Source organism: Rhipicephalus microplus, chromosome 7, assembly GCF_043290135.1.
Source record: "Rhipicephalus microplus isolate Deutch F79 chromosome 7, USDA_Rmic, whole genome shotgun sequence".
NCBI classification, from domain to species: Eukaryota; Metazoa; Arthropoda; class Arachnida; order Ixodida; family Ixodidae; genus Rhipicephalus; species Rhipicephalus microplus.
The window spans coordinates 19,576,909-19,596,303 of record NC_134706.1 but is presented as its reverse complement, the minus strand read 5'-3'; the positions used below and the strand labels follow the sequence as shown (position 1 = coordinate 19,596,303).

General features: G+C 44.4%; 1 protein-coding gene across 2 annotated transcripts in view; it reads left to right on the top strand.

Moving 5' to 3' along the window:
- Positions 1 to 19,395, top strand: part of PGAP1 (GPI inositol-deacylase) — a 50,152-nt gene that overhangs the window by 1,236 nt on the left and 29,521 nt on the right. For both annotated transcript variants that reach the window (XM_075868796.1, XM_037430419.2), the window contains exons 2-8: positions 383 to 450; positions 3,818 to 4,035; positions 5,320 to 5,405; positions 7,854 to 7,950; positions 10,058 to 10,224; positions 11,531 to 11,583; positions 18,920 to 18,986. In XM_075868796.1, the coding sequence (XP_075724911.1) occupies positions 383 to 450; positions 3,818 to 4,035; positions 5,320 to 5,405; positions 7,854 to 7,950; positions 10,058 to 10,224; positions 11,531 to 11,583; positions 18,920 to 18,986 (756 nt within the window). The remainder of the gene's footprint in view (positions 1 to 382; positions 451 to 3,817; positions 4,036 to 5,319; positions 5,406 to 7,853; positions 7,951 to 10,057; positions 10,225 to 11,530; positions 11,584 to 18,919; positions 18,987 to 19,395) is intronic.

The window sequence follows — 19,395 nt, the reverse complement described above, 5'->3', positions numbered from 1 at the left end:
AATTTTGCCAGGTTGTAATCAATTGCCGGTAAATTCTGCCCGGTGTGATTCATAGAATGTTTATGGAATGAATGAGATAAATGAAAACATCTCAAGATTTCTTTTTTTTTTTTTGCGACGAATATCTTGCAACACAGCAAACACTCACTGTTGTCCAGAAATATGGACACAAGTTCCACAATCATATTTTGTATATCAAAACACGATTTGAATTTTTTAAGCTTCAATGTCACACATTTATGTGTTAGCTTTTAGAGCACTGGTTACACTAAAACTTAACTCTTTCAGGGATTACCTGTAAGCCACACGTGTAAATTGCATTTCTTTAGAATCAATTAACTGCATACTGTTTCTAAATACTCAAACATGTTTTTTATTCCAGCCCATCAAGCTAAATAAAGAAATACAGCAAAAGTACCCGAGGTATCGCCTTGTCGTTTATGGAGAAGGGTGAGATATTTGTTAACTTACAATTTTTTCATCTCGTTTACTAAAACGTTCTGTCTCTTATGAAAAACAAAATGAAATGTTGATGTAGACCTAACTTTCATATATCTATACCTATATAACTTTCCCGTATCATAGTGGTTTGTTCATAACATCTTTTCTTGAAGGATTTTAAAAACACTTTGCTGGTCATTTATGCTTTAAAAACATGCTAATTTATTGCAGCAAAACACCAACATTCACTGAAGCACGGAGCAGGTCATGGGTTTGATTCCCAGCCACTTTTCCGTAATAGTGCAAAGTTCAATAGCATATGTGCACTGTGTTTCAAGTGAATTTTGAAGAATAGGCTAGCCTTAAACTTTGTCTGCAGCCTTTCACCGCGACATCTTTTATAACTCTAGTGCTCCTCTGGGGATGCCGGAACCCTCTGCACTCGATCATTTACTTGTAACATGGATTTTTACTTTTTCTTGCTGTCGAGATTTCTACATTATGCAGTTGTCCATTGTCAGTTTCATTGTCGTGGTCTTCTGACAATGTTCCTTGTGTTGCTTTTCTGACTGATTTTTCTCTTATTATTCTGTTGCATGTGTGTTACTACAAGAGTTTCCCCTGATGTTGCTAACATCTGCTTGAGTGCTTAATTCTAAAATGTGCTGCGTAGGAAAAATTCGTTGAAGCACGACTGATTAAAAAAATGAGTATGAAGAACACAAACAATTAAATGCCAAGCTGCCATTCATACAACACCAGGGGGTGAAATACTTTTACAGAAGTTCGTGCTTGGCTAGATGTACCTTGAGCACCATGGTGAATTCACCACTGTTCGTTTCTCGACTTGCTGGATCTATGGTGCGATGGCTTGTCTCTTGTTTGGAGTTCTAAGAGTACACTCTAAAAATAGAGCGAGTAAAAAGGGTGTCTTTTTGTCCTACAACAATAATCGTCATCTATATTGCGTTAAATCCTTGCGCTATCGCCCCGCGCCCGGTACATTCCGGTCACGATCGACATGCCCATTATCATGATTACATTGCATTCACGATAGGAAAGTGGCTGGCGCCGAGTTTTCAAGAAAAGAAGCGCACGCAAGCCTGATGACGTTTATTGTTGTGGGACAAAAAGACACCCTTTTTACTCGATATTTTTTTTAGAGTGTAGGACGTCACATTGTTCATCCATCACTTGTGATGTGCAGCTGTCTTTGTCGACGGCAAGTGTGAGCAGAACAAAGCCCTGCCCATCAAAATGAATTATAGGTCATGCTTGTCTGCGTGACCTATAATGGGTGACTCGTATAAACGGGACTTAGAATAGGCATGCCTAAAACAGGCCACACCTACTATAGGTGTCCCCTCTCTCCCCTTGTGCATTTGGAAAGGGAACAGATATTTGGCCTTATTTTATCACTTTTATAAAGTGGCAGGTCTCGCTAGCAATCAAAATAGGTGTCGCTGGCAGTCACATAGCCGCAGCGTCACCAGGTGGCGCTACTGACTCGATGGTGCTTAAAGGGGCCCTGCGGCACCTTTGGGACAGCCTTATTTAGCACAGGAACACATGTACCGAGGATTACTGAGACGAATGCAAAAAGAAGTATGAAAATTGGTGCACAGAATGTGAAGTTATGAGTCCTCGAAGTTCGAAACTTGTGCAGACAACGACGAGAAAAGTTCTCTTTCGCATTTCACTCGCCTGCTAATGTCAAAGATCGCTTCCAATCACAGCGCGCGTCTCATAAGGACATTCTGGAAATGTCACCTCATGGTGGCTTTCACACGATACCTCGCTACTGCTGTTTTTGACGGCGTTGGCTTGGTTACTACGAACCACGTGTGTCGGGTAGCAGACGCTCCCACGGTAACACTGTGTAAGATACACACATACGTCTTGGGTGGGGTCACTTCTCAGCTTGCATACAAGACAGGTTCTATGGCAACACCGGGGCTCACCGCCTGTCGCATTTTTGTCTAGCTAAAACTGTGGCATGCGTTTCCACTCATAGTGTGTGGCGTTCCATAGCCTCGTTTGCAGGCTAAGTGTTGTGTTCTTTGTTCTCAAGATACATCATTTAGAAAGAGAAATTATTTCTTTCTGAGAAAGTATAAAAAAGGTTCTTGCTCTTTTTAGCATTTACTCGTGTGGCCTAGCTACCACCATATGAATATTGCACGCTCTATCTCGCGTCAATCCAATCGAAAGCGAACAGTGTTTGTTGTCATGTCACATGACATGACGTTGCTTCTCATGGCAAAAATAGCCGATGTGTGTCGCCGTAGTCTGAAATCAAGGTAGTTTGTCCCGTGGATTAAAATTATAACATCGGTGATTTCGGCGTTGCCATATGCGCAGCGATATCAGTGCGTTTCACAGCACCAGAAGAACTGATGAAATCTACATGCTTTAATAGTGTCACAGGGCCCCTTTAAAGGTGCTCTGCAATATTTTGCTGATTGGCGACAGAATAGATTCACTAAAGGAGCTTATTGGCTCACAATTTCACTACCGAAAAACGTTTCAGAATCCGTCCAGTATGAGCAAAATTAAAGGTTTGTTGCAAGGTGCAATTGCATTTCATTCGCTCTTCTGTTGTGCCCACGGAAGAGCTGGAAGCAAAGCAATAAGAATAGCCGGTGAGGTGATCGTATCACCCAATTGCTGAAACTTAGCCTGAGACATGGTGATTTTTGAGTCTGTGAGGTCATTTGCTGAGACAAGAAAGGGATTTTTAGCTGACCTTGAAGACCGCATGCTGCGCTATGATATTTTGCTTGTGTGTTATCGGTAGCTTCGACTGCTGACTGGCAGCGTTTTTTGACCATGCTCAAAAAGTGTAGCGGCGCCCCTTTAAGCAAAACATCAACATTGAGGCCAGCACATCAAGGTTAAAATTACAGCTCCAAGCTCCGAGAATGTACTAAATGAAAATGTCAGAGGTGGTGGGCCTAGGCCCACGCTGGAGTGATGACCATCAGGTGCATATTGACTGTGTATCATTTACATATGTCATCCGCATGTCATGTGCATGTCGTCTGTGTGCTGCTTTCAAGAAGGGAAGCAATATCATTGCCAGTATTGTGACCTTGCCAAGATTTTTATTCATGGTACATACTTTCACTAATACGCTCAAACCCCGGTATATCAAACCAGATATAACGAAGTAATTGAAAAACAGTCTTGCAATAGATATAGTTTTAGGAGTATACCTTTTTAACGAATTATCTGGTATAACGAACTTATTTTTCTGTAAGATGCAACTTTTTTATATTGAGGTATGAGTGTAGTGAACACCAGCTAAACTGAGATTTTTTTGCAGTTGATTTGTTTTGTCGCACTTTGAGAGTGGTCGAATTGGTGAAACACGCAGAGTGTACGCCCGTCAACTGCGGAGGGGCCACCTCCGCGGCGTTCCCGTCCTGTTCGTGCCGGGCAATGCTGGTAGTTACCAACAGGTGCGGTCCATCGGCACCGTGTTGCTGCGCAAGGCTGAGTTCGAGGGACTGCCGTATCGGTTCGACGTGTTTGCCACTGACTTTCAGGGCGAGCTATCGGGTCTGTACGGGCCACTGCTGCAGGACCAGATCGGTGCGTTGTGGCTTATTCTTTTCATAGATTGAGATTTCATTTTCTGAAGCTCCATATGCTATGTTTATTCCGCCTTATAGTTTATGTCTTTTAAGGTTACACCTACCATTTTTCTTTCCATTGTTCGTTGCGTCGTCCTCAATTTAAGCTGAACCCTCTTTGTAAGTCTCCAGGTTTCTGCTCTGTAGCTAAGTACCGGCAAGATACAGCTGCTATATACCTTCCTCTTGAGGGATAGTGGCAATCTACCTGTCATAATTTGAGAGTGCTTGCCAAATGTGCTCCACCCCATTCTTATTATTTTAGTTATTTCAATCTCGTGGTTCGGCTCCGCGGTTATTACCTGCCCTAAATAGACATAGTCTTTTACAACTTGAAGTGCACTATTACCTATCTCGAAGCGCTGCTCTTTTCCGAGGTTGTTGTACATTACTTTTGTTTTCTGCAGATTCATTTAAGGCCCACCTTTCTGCTCTCCTTGTCTAACTCCGTAATGCTGAGTTGTAATTCGCCCCTTAAAAGACAAGAAGAGAGCAGAGTGGATTAGGGAACAAACGGGGGTTAAGGATATCATAGCTGAAATCAAGAAGAAGAAATGGACATGGGCCAGGCATGTAGGGCGTAGGCAGGATAACCGCTGGTCGTTAAGGCTAACTAACTGGATTCCCAGAGAAGGGAAGCGGGTTAGGGGGAGACAGAAGGTTAGGTGGGCAGATGAGATTAAGAAGTTTGCGGGTATAAATTGGCAGCAGCAAGCACAAGACCGGGTTAACTGGCGGAACATGAGAGAGGCCTTTGTCCTGCAGAGGACATAGTCAGGCTGATGATGATGATGATAGTTTATGTCGTATTTAGGATTTGCACTTGCTCTATTCAATCATGTATAACATTACCAAGTGACTTTTGGGTGGGTGCAGGAGTTCCTGTGCGAGGTATGTAGCTGCATTACATAATAAATGTGGAGATAATTGAAAAAAAAACTTATTTGATCGATATTTGAATAATTGTATTTTTTATTGCATAGAAAGCACAGCGTGAATGGGTCAACCTATATGTCTTCTCACACTATTTTAGAGTAAACACAGTATGTTATATTGGGGTAGTAAAGCCTAACAATTGTAATCATTTAAATTACAGTATGTAGTTGCAGTTGTGATATAACGACAGCAAGAAAACTAGAAGTTTGAGCAAAGTGTCTGTAGCAGCATGCTATCTCAATCAAAGCCCTTCAGATGGTTACTCTGCTCAAGCGTCCTGGTGTTCGTCTTTGTCTGGACATTGCAGGCTTTCTGCACGAGTGCGTCCGCACCATCCGCAACCTGTACAAGTCAACGCCCAATGCCAGCCTGGTCATCCTCGGTCACTCCATGGTTCGTACTCCTCTCCCGTTCACGTGACCGCATCAGTGAGCTTCATCGATTTACCAAGTCCCGGACCACTTGCCGGCAGCGGCCCGCGGACGCCTCTGCTCATCGGCGGCTATGTCACATGCATGTGATTCAAAAGTCCCGAGCGAGTCCGAGCGGCCCAGGGTCATCTGTGCGCTTGATGCGGTTTTCGTCCGCTTTGGCATCTGCTATGCCGTCTGTTCTAGTTTGCTCCGTTCATGGCAGCGACACAAGCCACAACGCCGGCCCAATTCCAACTTCAACAGTAGTTAGATAAATAATTATGCCTATTTCCGTTGTGATGCAACTTGCTGTAAGCTGCTCGAGCACACACTCTTGGTAGACTCGCGTGATCGTTCCACAGCTCTTTCTCCTGGCGAGTATCATGCGTGTTTGCCTGGCCTTCGGGAATACACACACACTCGACATGACTCAGAACACCCACAAAAACTGGGTGGGCAACACAATGCGGAATCCAGAAACGTGCAAAAAGCGGAAAGAAAAATGAAGAGAGAGCAGAAGCGCATCAAAAATTTCTCGTGTCTAACTTAAGATGGCCGTACAGCCATGCGCACCGGGCCGCCGTACGTCGCCAGGCACGTGAAAAACGAACATGCATCTGAGCGGTCCCGGACCAGTGGGTGTAGCTTCCGATTAGTCCCCCAAGAAAAACGAATGCGCCACTGGCGTTCGTCCAGGACGTGTAATTCGAAGAAGCTCAGTGTGTCATGGCGTTTGAGAACAGAGAAGAGCTTACAGGGTGAAACATTGTTTTTTCTATTAATCATCCCTTCATTAACATTCTATGCTAAGATCACGTGGCGTGCAAAATGCTTCTTCCTTTTGTTTGCCACAGTGGTACAGTCTTTAGGTGCTCGACCGCTGACGTAAAGGTCATGGGTTTGAGCCATATTACGGCGGTCACACATCGATGGAGGCCGGTGTACTGTGCAACGTCGGTGCACGACACCACAAGATGGTTGAAATTTCTGAAACCCTCCACTTTTCTGTCTTTTTTTTTTCTCTCCGCATTTACACTACAATTCCTTCTAATAACATCCCCTATGCTTTCCTTGGCATCATTGTCTATAAGTTCTCATTCATAATCATATAATGGTTTTTGCGTTCAAAACCCTAATTCATAATAATGATAATAATTGTTTATTGACATTTGAGAGAGCAATACTGTGATACAAAATTGGCCTGCCAAGTATTGTTATTATTACCTGAACAAGTCTGGGAATGTGTGTCAAATTCGAATACATTTTTGCGTTCCTAAAGCAGCAGCATACTTTTTTTTTATAACGAACAATCGCACGTACGAACACTTGACTGCATGCAGGGAAAACGAGCACTTAAAATTCCCCTTCTTTCATTCATTGACTGTATGCTGCTTATTTCTCCACTGTAAGCTCTCTTCACGGCATTACAGAACCATGCAACTACCTTGAAGCTTACTGAAGCAAATCCATCATTGAAGAACACGAATAAAATTTTTGCTTATATCTTATTTATTTACTTATTCCTCAAAGATCCCATAATGGCATCACTTGAGGGGTGGACATCAAAATACAAATCAAAAGCAAACATAAAAAAATAAAACAGGAAAGCACAAACAGATAAGAAGAGGACTTATCATTACCTTTTTAATTCTAATTTTCTTGCCATATCTTGCATTGTCACACAAATTTAGTGCACCATTTGATAGCCATTTTCAAAAACAATGACATTTTGTTGGGACGAATATTTTTCATGATGTAAGTGTTTTTGTTTGGTTGGTTAGAAGATGTGCAATTACTGAGGCGCGGCATGGCTCGGCATTTGAAATGAAATGCCGAATTGCATGTGAGTTTGCGTTGTAAAGTGTTTTATGCATAATAATCTGATTTCTAAGGGTAGTTCAGAACTGTTCGAAGCAGTAAATTATTTTATATGTTATTGCTGGAAAGAATGCCAGTGGGATAAGGGATTAAAGGAGTGGATGAGGAAGTTAAAGAGCGGGAAACGGCTAAGCTAGTGGCAGCTGTAGTGCACGCCTTGATTAGTCAGCTAAAGGACAACGCTGATCGCACGTGAGCGCCACCCGGCACGAGGTATATAGTTGGGACGATGCTAATGAAGGGCTTCTTGTCGTTGCTACGAGCCAAGCTCGTGTCTTTGTTCTCCATTTCTGAACATCAGTGACCGTTATATTAAAGCAGTGCGAAGAGTGTATATCTTTCGTGTAACGAGTGCCCCATTACGATATACAGGCTGGCCTTACCAGGGCTGGCTGGGAATGCTCACGGCGAGTATCAAACGCCATTAATGTATTTTGGCTCGGGGTGCAGCATTGTTACGACACAGTTTAGAACTGTATTCCACCTGTTGCCAACTTTACTCTTCTCCCCATTGTCATGGTCATGGTAATTGTCACGCTTGTCATTGCAGGGTGGTATGGTGGCACGGTCCCTGTTCACGCTGGACGATTTTGACCCCGACAGCGTGTCCCTGATACTGAGCTACGCCACACCTCACCACAGCGCGGGTGAGTTTGTGAAACGCTCGTTGTGATTGCTGTTTAGGCTAGATTAGATCGAGGCAATCCTATTCGTGTGATTACCACACGGGGCAGTCAGAACCGTGGGCATTCTGTTTAATGTTACCACAATATGTTCTTGCATTATGGTGTTGCACTCGTCCTGTAGCGGCTCTCTCGTTCATATCGTCTAGTATCGTGATACATACTCAAAGATGGGGTGTGTCAGCATGAACGCTAGAGAGACGTTACCAACGCTGACTAAAAACTGCAAAGGTGCACAATGGCAGAAAAGAAAGAAAGCACAAAAGCTTATGATGTGCACGTTCCCATTCGTTAAGCAATTATTATCAATACCGCACGGGTGGTGCTCTATCTAAAAAGTTGACTGTTAAGACATCTAATTTCTTACTTGTGCAAGTTAATCAGGGGTTGGCTCATGCCAAAGTAAAAAACGCGTAATGTCATAATAATCGTTGTCACTGCGGAGCCACCTACTTGATATTGCTGCTGAAAGCATTTTTTAAGGTGGCAATATTGGAACTATATTCAGTTCATTCCCAGGCACCAGATAATCTTCCTACATTTTTGACAACAGTGTTTTTATTTACGGGGAAGTTAGGTAAAGCTTCAACCTTGGACCGATAAACTGTATACTGCTAAACTCTACGGTCACTAATTTTGCTATTATAAAAGTTAATTTCCTCTTTCTCGACTAGCTTCAGCGGTAGCTAAGGAGGGAAGGTGTTTGAGGTTCGGATTGAATGCCGCTCGATGACTCGAGTGCTCGGTAGTAGCGCAAAGGAAGAGTTGTTTTCTGATGAAGAGACACTTTATTGCAGCACTCGGGCATTAGCCTGGGTCCAAGCCCGAACCTCATTTCACATCTAAACATCCTCTTTTCAACCCTTGGTTAAACAAAGGTTCTTAAAATGAGCCGATCCCACATGTGGGTTCACGTCACTGTAACCAATTGCAGGAACACTTTCATAACGAACACCGCATTGGTAAAAAGCATGTTTCCAAATACAACATGGGAGGGGGCAGGTTTTCTGCGCAACACGTGTTGTCCTATTCTCTCCCATCATAGCCCGTGTATTGGTCAACATCTGCTTGTAGCCGTTCCTGCTGCATCGGCTTGCGCGCTAAACGTCGCTTCATAGAAGCCGCCCTAAATGCGGTGAGAACGTTATCAGGCCCTGTGTGCTGACATTGTGTGCATGCGACAGTGAGGCGCCGCGCCATCCAGAGAATACTTGGTAATGACCCGTAGCTGAGGGCAAGCTCGTCTGCATGCTTCGCAGGCCGTATTGTCACGAAAAGGGTGAATGCATAGCCCAACCATGTCCCAGTCGGCCCAGTGGTCCAAAGCTACTTTGGCGTCACACATGAATGCCATACGGCACACTTGAAACCAGACGACCGCACGTCGCCTGATTCTTGCGAGACACGCTTTTCAGACGGCTCTCCACTTTTGTCCCGACTGCTCATCAGCCCTGTAAGCTACTGAGTTGCCTTCCTTTCCCATGCGCGGGTCTTTCGCGTCCCCCTTCGCAGAGCACGGGAACTTGCTCGGTGCTCTGCAGCACCACGAACACAGAGCGCCCCACAGCAGCACACCGCTCTGTGTACCCAAACGAACTATAAGTTTATTAATAGATGACAAAACTGATGTGAAAAGCTTCATTGTTAAATTTTCCGCCAAAATATCTGATGGTGACGTCATGGATTTCAAAGTGATCTATTGTAATTCAGCCACTATGTGCTCAATGTGTGCTGAGACTTGGTTTGTTAAGTGCCTCATGATAATTTACTTCTCTTTTACTACTTTTAGAAATGACGTAGGTCTTAGAAGGATGCCATCAAAATCTATGACATCACGGTATCTGGTTTGAGAACTTCAAAGTAGTGTCAACACTGTCATTTACTTTTTGCACGTTTTCTCTCCAAGCGTTTTCTTGCAGCAACCGTTGAATTTTTGGTATCAAGAAAGAGTAACTTTACTAATGCGTGAAGTATTGTTTCTTCTCTTCAGCATTTCTGTAAAAGCGTACCGAAAATATGCAAAATTTGTGTCAGTACTTCATTGAACTCTGCGTTTGCCCATATTATGCAGCCATCTTGGACTCTCACCTAGACGCCGTGTACGCGAAAATACGGAAAACATGGTCGCCGCCGCGGCAACCCGTGATAATGGTCTCGGTTGGTGGCGGGCCTCGGGATACCCTCGTTCGCACCGAGCTGACCCGGCTGGAGCCGCACCCGTACCACATCAGCACCACGGTACGGACTCGACAGGGGGGTTGTCCTCCGTATTGTTCCGTATCTCTGTAATGGGTGTTCTGCTCTCTTGTACTGTTCAGTTGGGCTAGTTCACCACGTTTTGATACCTCCTCCAAATTTTCATTTTATCGTCATTTGCAGTTCAGGTTGAGCTTGAAGGCTCGGGTTCAATTCCTGGCATTCGAGTTCTGATGAGATTTAATGCAAGGAATACTCATGTCTGAAATTTAGGCACTCGTTAGAATCCTTAGGCTGTAGAAATAAATTCTTTAGCCACCGCAGTGTGCCTCATAATGATGTCGTAGTTTCGGCGCCCTGCAAACCCAGGAATGCTAGGCCGTTTTAGAAAGTGGTACCCGAATGTAGCGTCGGTTGGCTACATGCGCTATTTGCATCACTTGACGTGGTTGCGCAAGAAGATTGCACGCAAGGCATGAGCAATGGCAATGAATGCTATCGCAGAGCTTGGCATGCTTGGCAATTATTATTATTATTCAGTCCAGGTCACTTTGCACTTGTACATGTCCTTGCATAACACAACTCAGTATTCCCCTTAATTAAAAAAAAGCGGGTGCAATAGCAAAGTGATGACTTTTCTTATGCCAATGCATTTTGTGTTCTCAAGCTTGGCCAGTAGTCGCAGCAATAGTTTGGCAGCGTTATCTGTAGGATCAGCCAGTTGCAAGTGGCGGATGACAAGAGCAGCATAGAGTAAGGACTCACTCTGTGACAGCGTACCAGGGCATGAATAATAGTTTGCCTTTAGTTTTCCTGATTTGTCAGTGGCTTGAACAATACCGTGTCTGCATTGTCATTATGATTGGGCAGTCGTGAGTGGCAGATGGTAAGAGACAGTAATACAATAGCACTAAAAGAATTGCTGTGTCAAATGAGGTAGTTTAGCCCCGAATTGCAGCCCAAGTTAAAGTTGGCTGAGCAGAATGTTTCTCCCATTGTCGCAAGTCCTGGGGATCTTTGTGAGCAGCCATCGTGGCTGACTTTCAGGCTCTGGAATCCTAAAGTCTTAGGTTGGAAACGGCAGTGTTTAAATTCAGGCAAATACGCCTCCCCATTAGACAAGCTTCCGACACAAGTTTATACTCTAAAATATGTAGATTTCACTGTTTCAGTGAGCATTTATTCCAATCTGTCAACTTTGTTTTTATATGGGTGGCTGCTAATGGTAATTGCAGCACCAAAATGAAGTTTCCATTGGTTAACAAATTGAATAAATTTTATTAACTTTTTTTTTTCGAAGTCTTGTGATTCCTGTTATTTTGATGCTATATATTCATTGTTATTGCAGAGCACGGCTGTTCCAGGGGTCTGGGCCTCTGCAGACCACTTGACAATTGTGTGGTAAAAAAGGACATTTTTTTGCCTCCTAAACATTGAAACATGTGTGCAGCTCTTATACTGTGTTCACTTTGCATTATTTACTGTCAAGGCATTGCAAGTATTATGTTACATGACAGTCTGGCATGCTTGACATAAGCTGTTTTCTTGAAATTTTTTTTTTACTTTCAAAAGGGGCGCACTATGTAGACAGTATGGGAAGCATGGCTCCCTGAAAAAATTTGCCTAATAGGGTACTTACACAAGAAATTTGGCCTCGCGTTTTTCTGTGGCAATGCATTGCTGTAGGGCTGTTAGTCATGACGCGGCACATTGTCTGCTGTAGCACGCCATAGATAATTAATTACAGGCCCCTCATTATCGAACAGTTTCGGTTTGAGAGAGTTCCCAAAACTTGGTGCAACTGTCGCCACCTAGCGTGTGCAACTCTTGACCACATCAGCACACAGAACTGTGACGCACTTCCGCACAACCCGCATCAAGAATTACTTTCGAATAGGAAACGGCACTGGAATGTCGCCAAACACGAAACTTTTTAAACGTGTGCCACGGCCACGCACTCGCAACCAGCCGCTGAGAAATATAGACTTCGGGAACTAACGCGGCAAAAGAAAAATGGTGGCTATGACGTTATGATAACTTGTTTTGTTGACCACAGCGTGGTGACGTGAGGGCGTGAGGGAAGTAAGGGGTCACCTTGGGGTCACCTCTGAGGGTGTTTATAGCGCTATGGAGTCAGTCACTCACGCAAACTTCAAAATTAATTTAAAATACCTTCCAAGCTACATTCGCTGTTGATATCTTGCAGATGATATATGAATGTTCACGAGAATTGATCCTGCTGGGTATCTTGGCCTTGAAATTTTGTGTCAGTTCCCCTTTAATGAAACTGTAGAGCCTATTATAATATGACCACCCTTGGGTAGTGGCCATAGGCTTCAGCCAATATACACTATTTCCTGGACGCGCTCAAGCAGCACCACCATCTTCCCCGCAGGGGCGCCTGCGCAAGTAGGCGTTTGGTGTGTAGCGACACCACGAACCCGAGCTAACGGGGGAGTTTTGGCTCTCTCCCACGCTTAGCCGTGCGTGGCTTTGCCGTGTCCGGGGAAAAGGGGATCCTGGGGGTTGAGCCGACGCTGGGTGATTGGACCTTTAAGGCCCCCCGGCAGAGGCAACACGCCCCTTTGGCCCCGGCTTCACGTAGACGGCACCCCTGGGCTGACCCACCCAGGGGAAATCGGCAGTCACCTTTTCCTATCTCTCTCCCCTACAACTTTGTCTTTATCTCTCTCTTTTTTAGTTTGTCCTGTCTACTTCTCTCTTCTGTTTACTTCCAATTTTCCTGGTGGCAACGGTTAACCTTGTGTAATTACTCAATCTTGAGTGGTTATAGCGGCAATGTACGGCTGGCGTCTGCAGCCTTATGCTATTAAGTGCTTCAGCGTCCCCTGGTTGGACTCCATGGTGGGTGGTCGCCATTGCTGCCGAAAAAAAGTACACTACTATGGGAACACCTGCATTTCCCCGTCTCCTAGATCGTCTTCCGCCTAAGAGGGGACGCACCGATGACATATCAATTTTCAACCCACCCAGACAATGCTTTCCAAAATTCCATGTCGTGCACAGCAAAAATTCAACAAAACAAGCCAGAGCCATATCTCCATTTCTTGTTGCGAAATCTCTGACTGATGTCTTTGGCCCAGGATACAAGGTTACAAAGATGGATAGCGGAGACCTTCTCCTTGAGCTGCCTGAAAAACATCACTATGAAAAACTTGGTAGTCTCGTAGCATTTGGTGATATCCCAGTATCCGTTTCACCTCACAGATCAATGAACACCACACGCGGAGTTGTTTCAGAAGCAGACCTTCTTGAAATGTCTGAACAGCAACTGCTTGAAGGGTGGAAATAGCAAAATGTCACGGATGTGAAACGAATCGTCACCAGACGCGACAACAAAGAAATACCTACCAAACATTTAATACTCACTTTCGCATCTAGCACACTGCCTTCATCTATAGACACAGGCTACATCAAACTCTCTGTCCGTCCCTACATTCCAAATCCAAGATGGTCATGGCCAACGATTTGGTCATGGCTCGCAGAACTGTCAGGGTCAGGAAACTTGTGCAAGATGTGGCAGCCACGGCCACCCATCTGATAACTGTGTTACTACGCCTCACTGCGTGAATTGTGACGGGGAACACGCCGCGTATTCGCGTTCGTGTCCTAACTGGAAGAAAGAAAAAGAAATAATCACTCTTAAAGTCAAAGAAAACATCAAATTCAAAGAAGCAAGACGAAGAGTGTCGACATTTCACGGCACAACATATGCTGATGCGGCGCGTCAGGGGGCAATGCCGCACCAGCCCTCGTCACCCCTTCGGCCAGCGCAGAGCGAGCCATCGGCTGTAACGCCTGCCCCCAAGGCGGCAGTAGTTCAGTCTACTCCGCCTCCAAGCAAATCGAGGCCGGAGACTCCAGGGTCCTCTGGTCTCAAGGCCTCACCTCACCAGGCGAGGCCTAAAATCCAAACCACCAGCTCGCATGTGCGGGCATCCAGTGCCTCTGAGGAGGCAATGGATACAACGGTACCCTTGGTACCGAAAGAGTGGCGCGCCTCCTTGGAGCGCGCCAAGGAAAACAAAAAACCAATAACGGGGCCGGATGACCGTCCTGACACCTGAATTAACGAGCTCACTCCAACACAGGATACTCTTTGTACACACAGCAGCATCTCTCTTGTTTAAATATGCAGACAGAAATATTACAGTGGAACATCCGCGGCCTTCTTCGAAACCTCGATGACTTACAAGAACTCCTCCATGAACACAATCCAAGAGTGCTGTGTGTACAAGAGACACACTTAAAACAAGCAAACACAAACTTTTTACGTAACTACGTAATCTTCCGAAAGGATAGAGATGATGCCATGGCACCATCCGGTGGTGTAGCGGTTATAGTTAGTCAAGGTATAGCATGTACACAATTACCCCTTCAAACTTCCCTCGAGGCGGTGGCTGTCCGAGCAGTTATTCTAAACAAACTTGTCACAGTCTGCTCTTTGTACGTACCTCTGCACCACCGTCTTGAAAAACTTCAATTCCAGTCTTTAATAGACGAACTACCTGAACCTTATCTGGTCCTTGTGGACCTGAACGCACATAATGGTCTGTGGGGTGACTCTCGCTGTGATGCACGAGGTCGTCTCATTGAACAATTCCTCATTTCATCGGGTGCTTGTCTGTTGAATAGGAAAGAGGCAACGTACTATAATCTTGCCAACAAAACTTACTCTTCCATAGACCTCAGTATCGCATCTCCTTCACTTGTACCATTACTTCAGTGTAAAGTCATAAATAATCCATACGTAAGTGACCATTTCCCTTTAGTTTTGAGTACACCAATAATAAATGAATGTCCTCCACATGTTCCCAAATGGCTGGTAAACAAAGCCGACTAGGAACAATTTCAAAAGCTTACTCACTTAAATTGGACTGACATATGCGGATTAGGCATAGATGAAGCTGTGCAGTACTTCACGGCTTTTCTTACTGATGCAGCAACCAAGTGCATTCCACAAACATCTGGACTGCCCGGCAAACGACACGCTCCGTGGTGGAACACTGAGTGTCAGAATGCGCGAAAGGAACAGAACAGGACATGGAGGTTGCTGCGGAACTCGCCGACAGCGGAAAACCTTGAGAGCTTTAAGAAAATAAAATCTCGAGGCAGGAGAACGCGTCAGCAGGCCAGAAAAGAAAGCTGGCACAAGTTTTTATCAGGGATAAATTCATATACACAAGAGGCTAAAGTCTGGAACATGGTTTGTAGGGTAGCAGGAAGACAAGTACACTCACCCCCACTCGTAAACACACAGGGTGACAGCCTGGAAGATCAAGCGAACTTCCTCGGTGTACACTATGAGCAGGTGTCTAGCTTGTCACACTACACTGAAGCTTTCCAAAGATACAAAGCAAAGATAGAAAAGCAGAAACTAGAATTCAAGTGCACAAATTACGAGGCATACAACCAACCTTTCAACTTAGCTGAGCTACAAACGTCACTAAACTCTTGCAGTAATTCCACTCCAGGCTACGACCGTGTCGCATATGAAATGTTGAAAAACCTGCCGCTCAAAACGCAAAAAACTTTACTCTCTCTATACAATGCTATCTGGCTTTCAGGCACCATCCCTGCTTCCTGGAAAGAGGCTATTGTTATCCCTATTTTGAAACAGGGCAAGGACCCCTCCTCAGTTTCAAGTTATAGGCCCATTGCACTAACCAGCTGCCTTTGTAAACTTTTTGAAAAAATGATAAACCGCCGACTTTTACATTTCCTTGAAACACACAATCTGCTCGACCAGTTTCAGTGTGGGTTTCGAGAGAGTGGATCTACCAACGACCATCTGGTGCGTATCGAGGCACAGATCCGAGACGCTTTCGTTCACAAACAATACTTCCTCTCAGTGTTTCTCGATATCGAGAAGGCCTACGACACAACATGGCGTTTTGGCATATTAAAAGACTTGTCTCACCTGGGTGTGCGCGGTAGAATGCTTTCCATAATCGAGAGTTACTTGTCCAATCGGAAATTCCGTGTCCGTGTGGGCAGTATTTTCTCGCAAACATTTGTGCAAGAAAGGGAGTACCGCAAGGTGGTGTACTTAGTTGTACACTTTTTATTATTAAAATGAATTCCTTGCACCTGTCTATCCCCCGCAACATGTTCTATTCCACATATGTCGATGACGTCCAGCTTGGCTTCAAGTCATGCAACCTAGCAATGTGTGAGCGGCAGGTTCAGTTAGGTTTAAACAAGGTCTCCAAATGGGCAGAGGAAAACGGATTCCGGCTGAACCGAGGAAAAAGCACGTGTGTCTTGTTCTCCCGAAAGAGAGGCATGCACTCAGAACCCGACATTGAACTGAACGGCCAACGTATGTCTGTAAATGCGGAGCACAAATTCCTAGGCTTAATCTTGGACAACAAATTGACCTTCGTACCACACATAAAGTATTTAAAAACAAAATGTTTAAAAGCCATGAATGTTATAAAAGTGTTGTCACATACTAGGTGGGGTAGTGACAGGAAATGCCTCATGAACCTGTATAGAAGCCTCATTCGCACCCGCTTAGATTATGGGGCCATTGTTTATCAGTCTGCGACTCAAAGTGCTTTAAAGATGCTGGACCCCGTGCACAATTTGGGCATCCGCCTTTCTACGGGTGCTTTTCGCACCAGCCCCGTAGAAAGCCTTTATGTTGAGCCAAATGAGTGGTCGCTTCATCTGCAGAGAACTTACATGTCCTTTGTTTATTTCCTTAAGGTGAAAGCAGACAAGAGGCACCCCTCATACTCTACTATTAATTATTTGTCGAGCTCAATTCTGTTTCAAAACAGGCCTTCGATGAGGCAGCCCTTCTCAGTTCGCCTGAAAAGTCTAGCTGAGGAAACTGGAGTCTCACTTGAACATAGTTTAATGGCTCCTGTAGCATATCTGCCACCGTGGCAGTGGCAGACAATAGACTGTGATGTGTCCTTTCTTGAAGTTACAAAACATGCGCCTATTGCCCATATCCGAACATACTTCCTGGAACTTCAACACAAATACACACGTCCTGAGTTCTTTACAGATGCCTCTAAGTCTAACTCCTCTGTGTCCAACGCTGCTGTTGGCCCTTCCTTTTCGGAGGCTGGCCCCCTACATCCAGGCACAAGTATCTTCACAGCGGAAGCTTACGCGATACTTGTGGCAGCTAAACACATCAAACAATTACAATTACAAAAAGCAGTAATTTATACAGACTCCCTCAGTGTGGTAACGGCTCTGCACAGTCTTAAAAAACAAAAAAACCCTGTCCTCGTTTCACTTCACTCCATTTTATGCACACTCTACACTCTCAACCAACATGTTGTTGTGTGCTGGGTGCCAGGGCACCGTGAAATTCAAGGCAACATGATGGCGGATCAGCGTGCTGCATCCGTTCATGAGAGCACCGCCATTACATCCATATCAATCCCGGCCCTTGATCTTAAGCCGTCTCTCAAACGAAAGCTCAAGGACTACTGGCAGAGCAAGTGGGATACACACACACAAAACAAACTACACGTTATCAAGCCACACCTTGGCCATTGGCCACCAGTATCAAAATCACGTCATACAGAGATAACATTAACGAGGCTCAGGATAGGACACACATACACGACACACTCATATCTTCTGTCCGGTGGCGATCCACCGTTGTGTGACAGATGTGGTGAAGCACTAACAGTTCTTCACATTTTAATTCAGTGCAAACAATTGGACACTCTAAAAAAACAACACTTTCCATCACCCTACCGACAACATATACCTTTACACCCTGCAATGTTCGTCGGTAGGGAACCGCTTTTTAGTCATAAATCATTGTTAGCGTTTTTAAAAGAAATTCATAGCTTTCATGTCATATACCCGGGCATTCCGTAGCACGACCTCTCCATAGAGGTTTTTGCTGTGGTGGCTACACAATAAAGCACTTGCCTCACGGCCCTTGGACGCAAGGGTATGAACGAGTGAGGCACTTGTGCTAATGCCATACATGTCCACCATCGTTTTTATTATCATTAACTTTTGTCATCTATTCGCACCACACACACCTTTCTTGGCATGGTCATGATTTTATTAATTGTATGTTTTTACCCGCATTACCGCGAGGAATTTTATGGCCCTTATACAGCCACTAATCACAATCATTGTCCACATCTCTTGTCCCATGAACTGGCGCTCTTTGGCCATCAAATGGCCCTTGCGCCAAAAAACACCATATATCATCATCATCAGCAGCACCACCATCTTGGACTGATAACGTTGCAGTTTTGTATCCGTTAAAAAAAAATAGTGCTGTAATGAAATCGCATGCACAAAAACGTTTGGGTTGGTACATTCAACATTTACACAACCATGATATTTTCTTATTATAACATAGAAAACCAGCAAAACATTATTCTAAGATGACAGCGCTCATCAATTGAAAATAAAATCATATACAAAAGCTTATGTAGGGCTTCCGTAGCCACTATATAAACTGTTACGAGAGTAGTGGGCTCCATAGCCACAGCAGAAACCATTGAAAATTCTTGCTAATTCAGATGTTCACGAGTTCAGAGTGTTCAAATTAAACCTTGGATGATTGGATTTAGAAATCCTACTCCTTCTCTACCACTTTGGCACAGCTGTCAGCAGTTGGTGGTGACCTACCTCTACTTCGGATGTTTTAGACTTTACAGTGTTCATATTAAACCTAGGATGATTTATTTAAAAATCGCCCTCCTGCTTTTATTTTTTGGCGCAGGTGTCAGCAGTTGGTGGTGACATCTGCAAGAGTTTTGTTCGATCTAATTACTCGTCAGGGTCACCAGGCAAGTGGCCGCATGGTTTTATAATATGCACATCTGAATAGTTGCGTGAAATGAGCGACTCAATTTTACGTGAACATCTAATAAACTAACCCGTACGTTTGGGCAATAAAAATTACTATGTCATGCCTTAGCCTTTTCTATAGCAGGTGAAAAATAATCTTTAAAATGTAGCGTAATTTAAAACCTTTCTTGAAACAGAATGAGCACGGTAGGTGTTCGCAGGGCATGTAGGTAATACGAAGATCTTTGCGAGCATGTGGAAAAGGAGGTTTTCAGGTTTGTCAATGAAGAAAAAAAAAACAATGAAAAACCACTTTGAAAAAAGCTCTATCATGCATTTGGTTGCCCGTTACAAGGAACAGAGTATAAGCCTCAAAAGTAATTAACATAAAACTTACACGCCTGCACC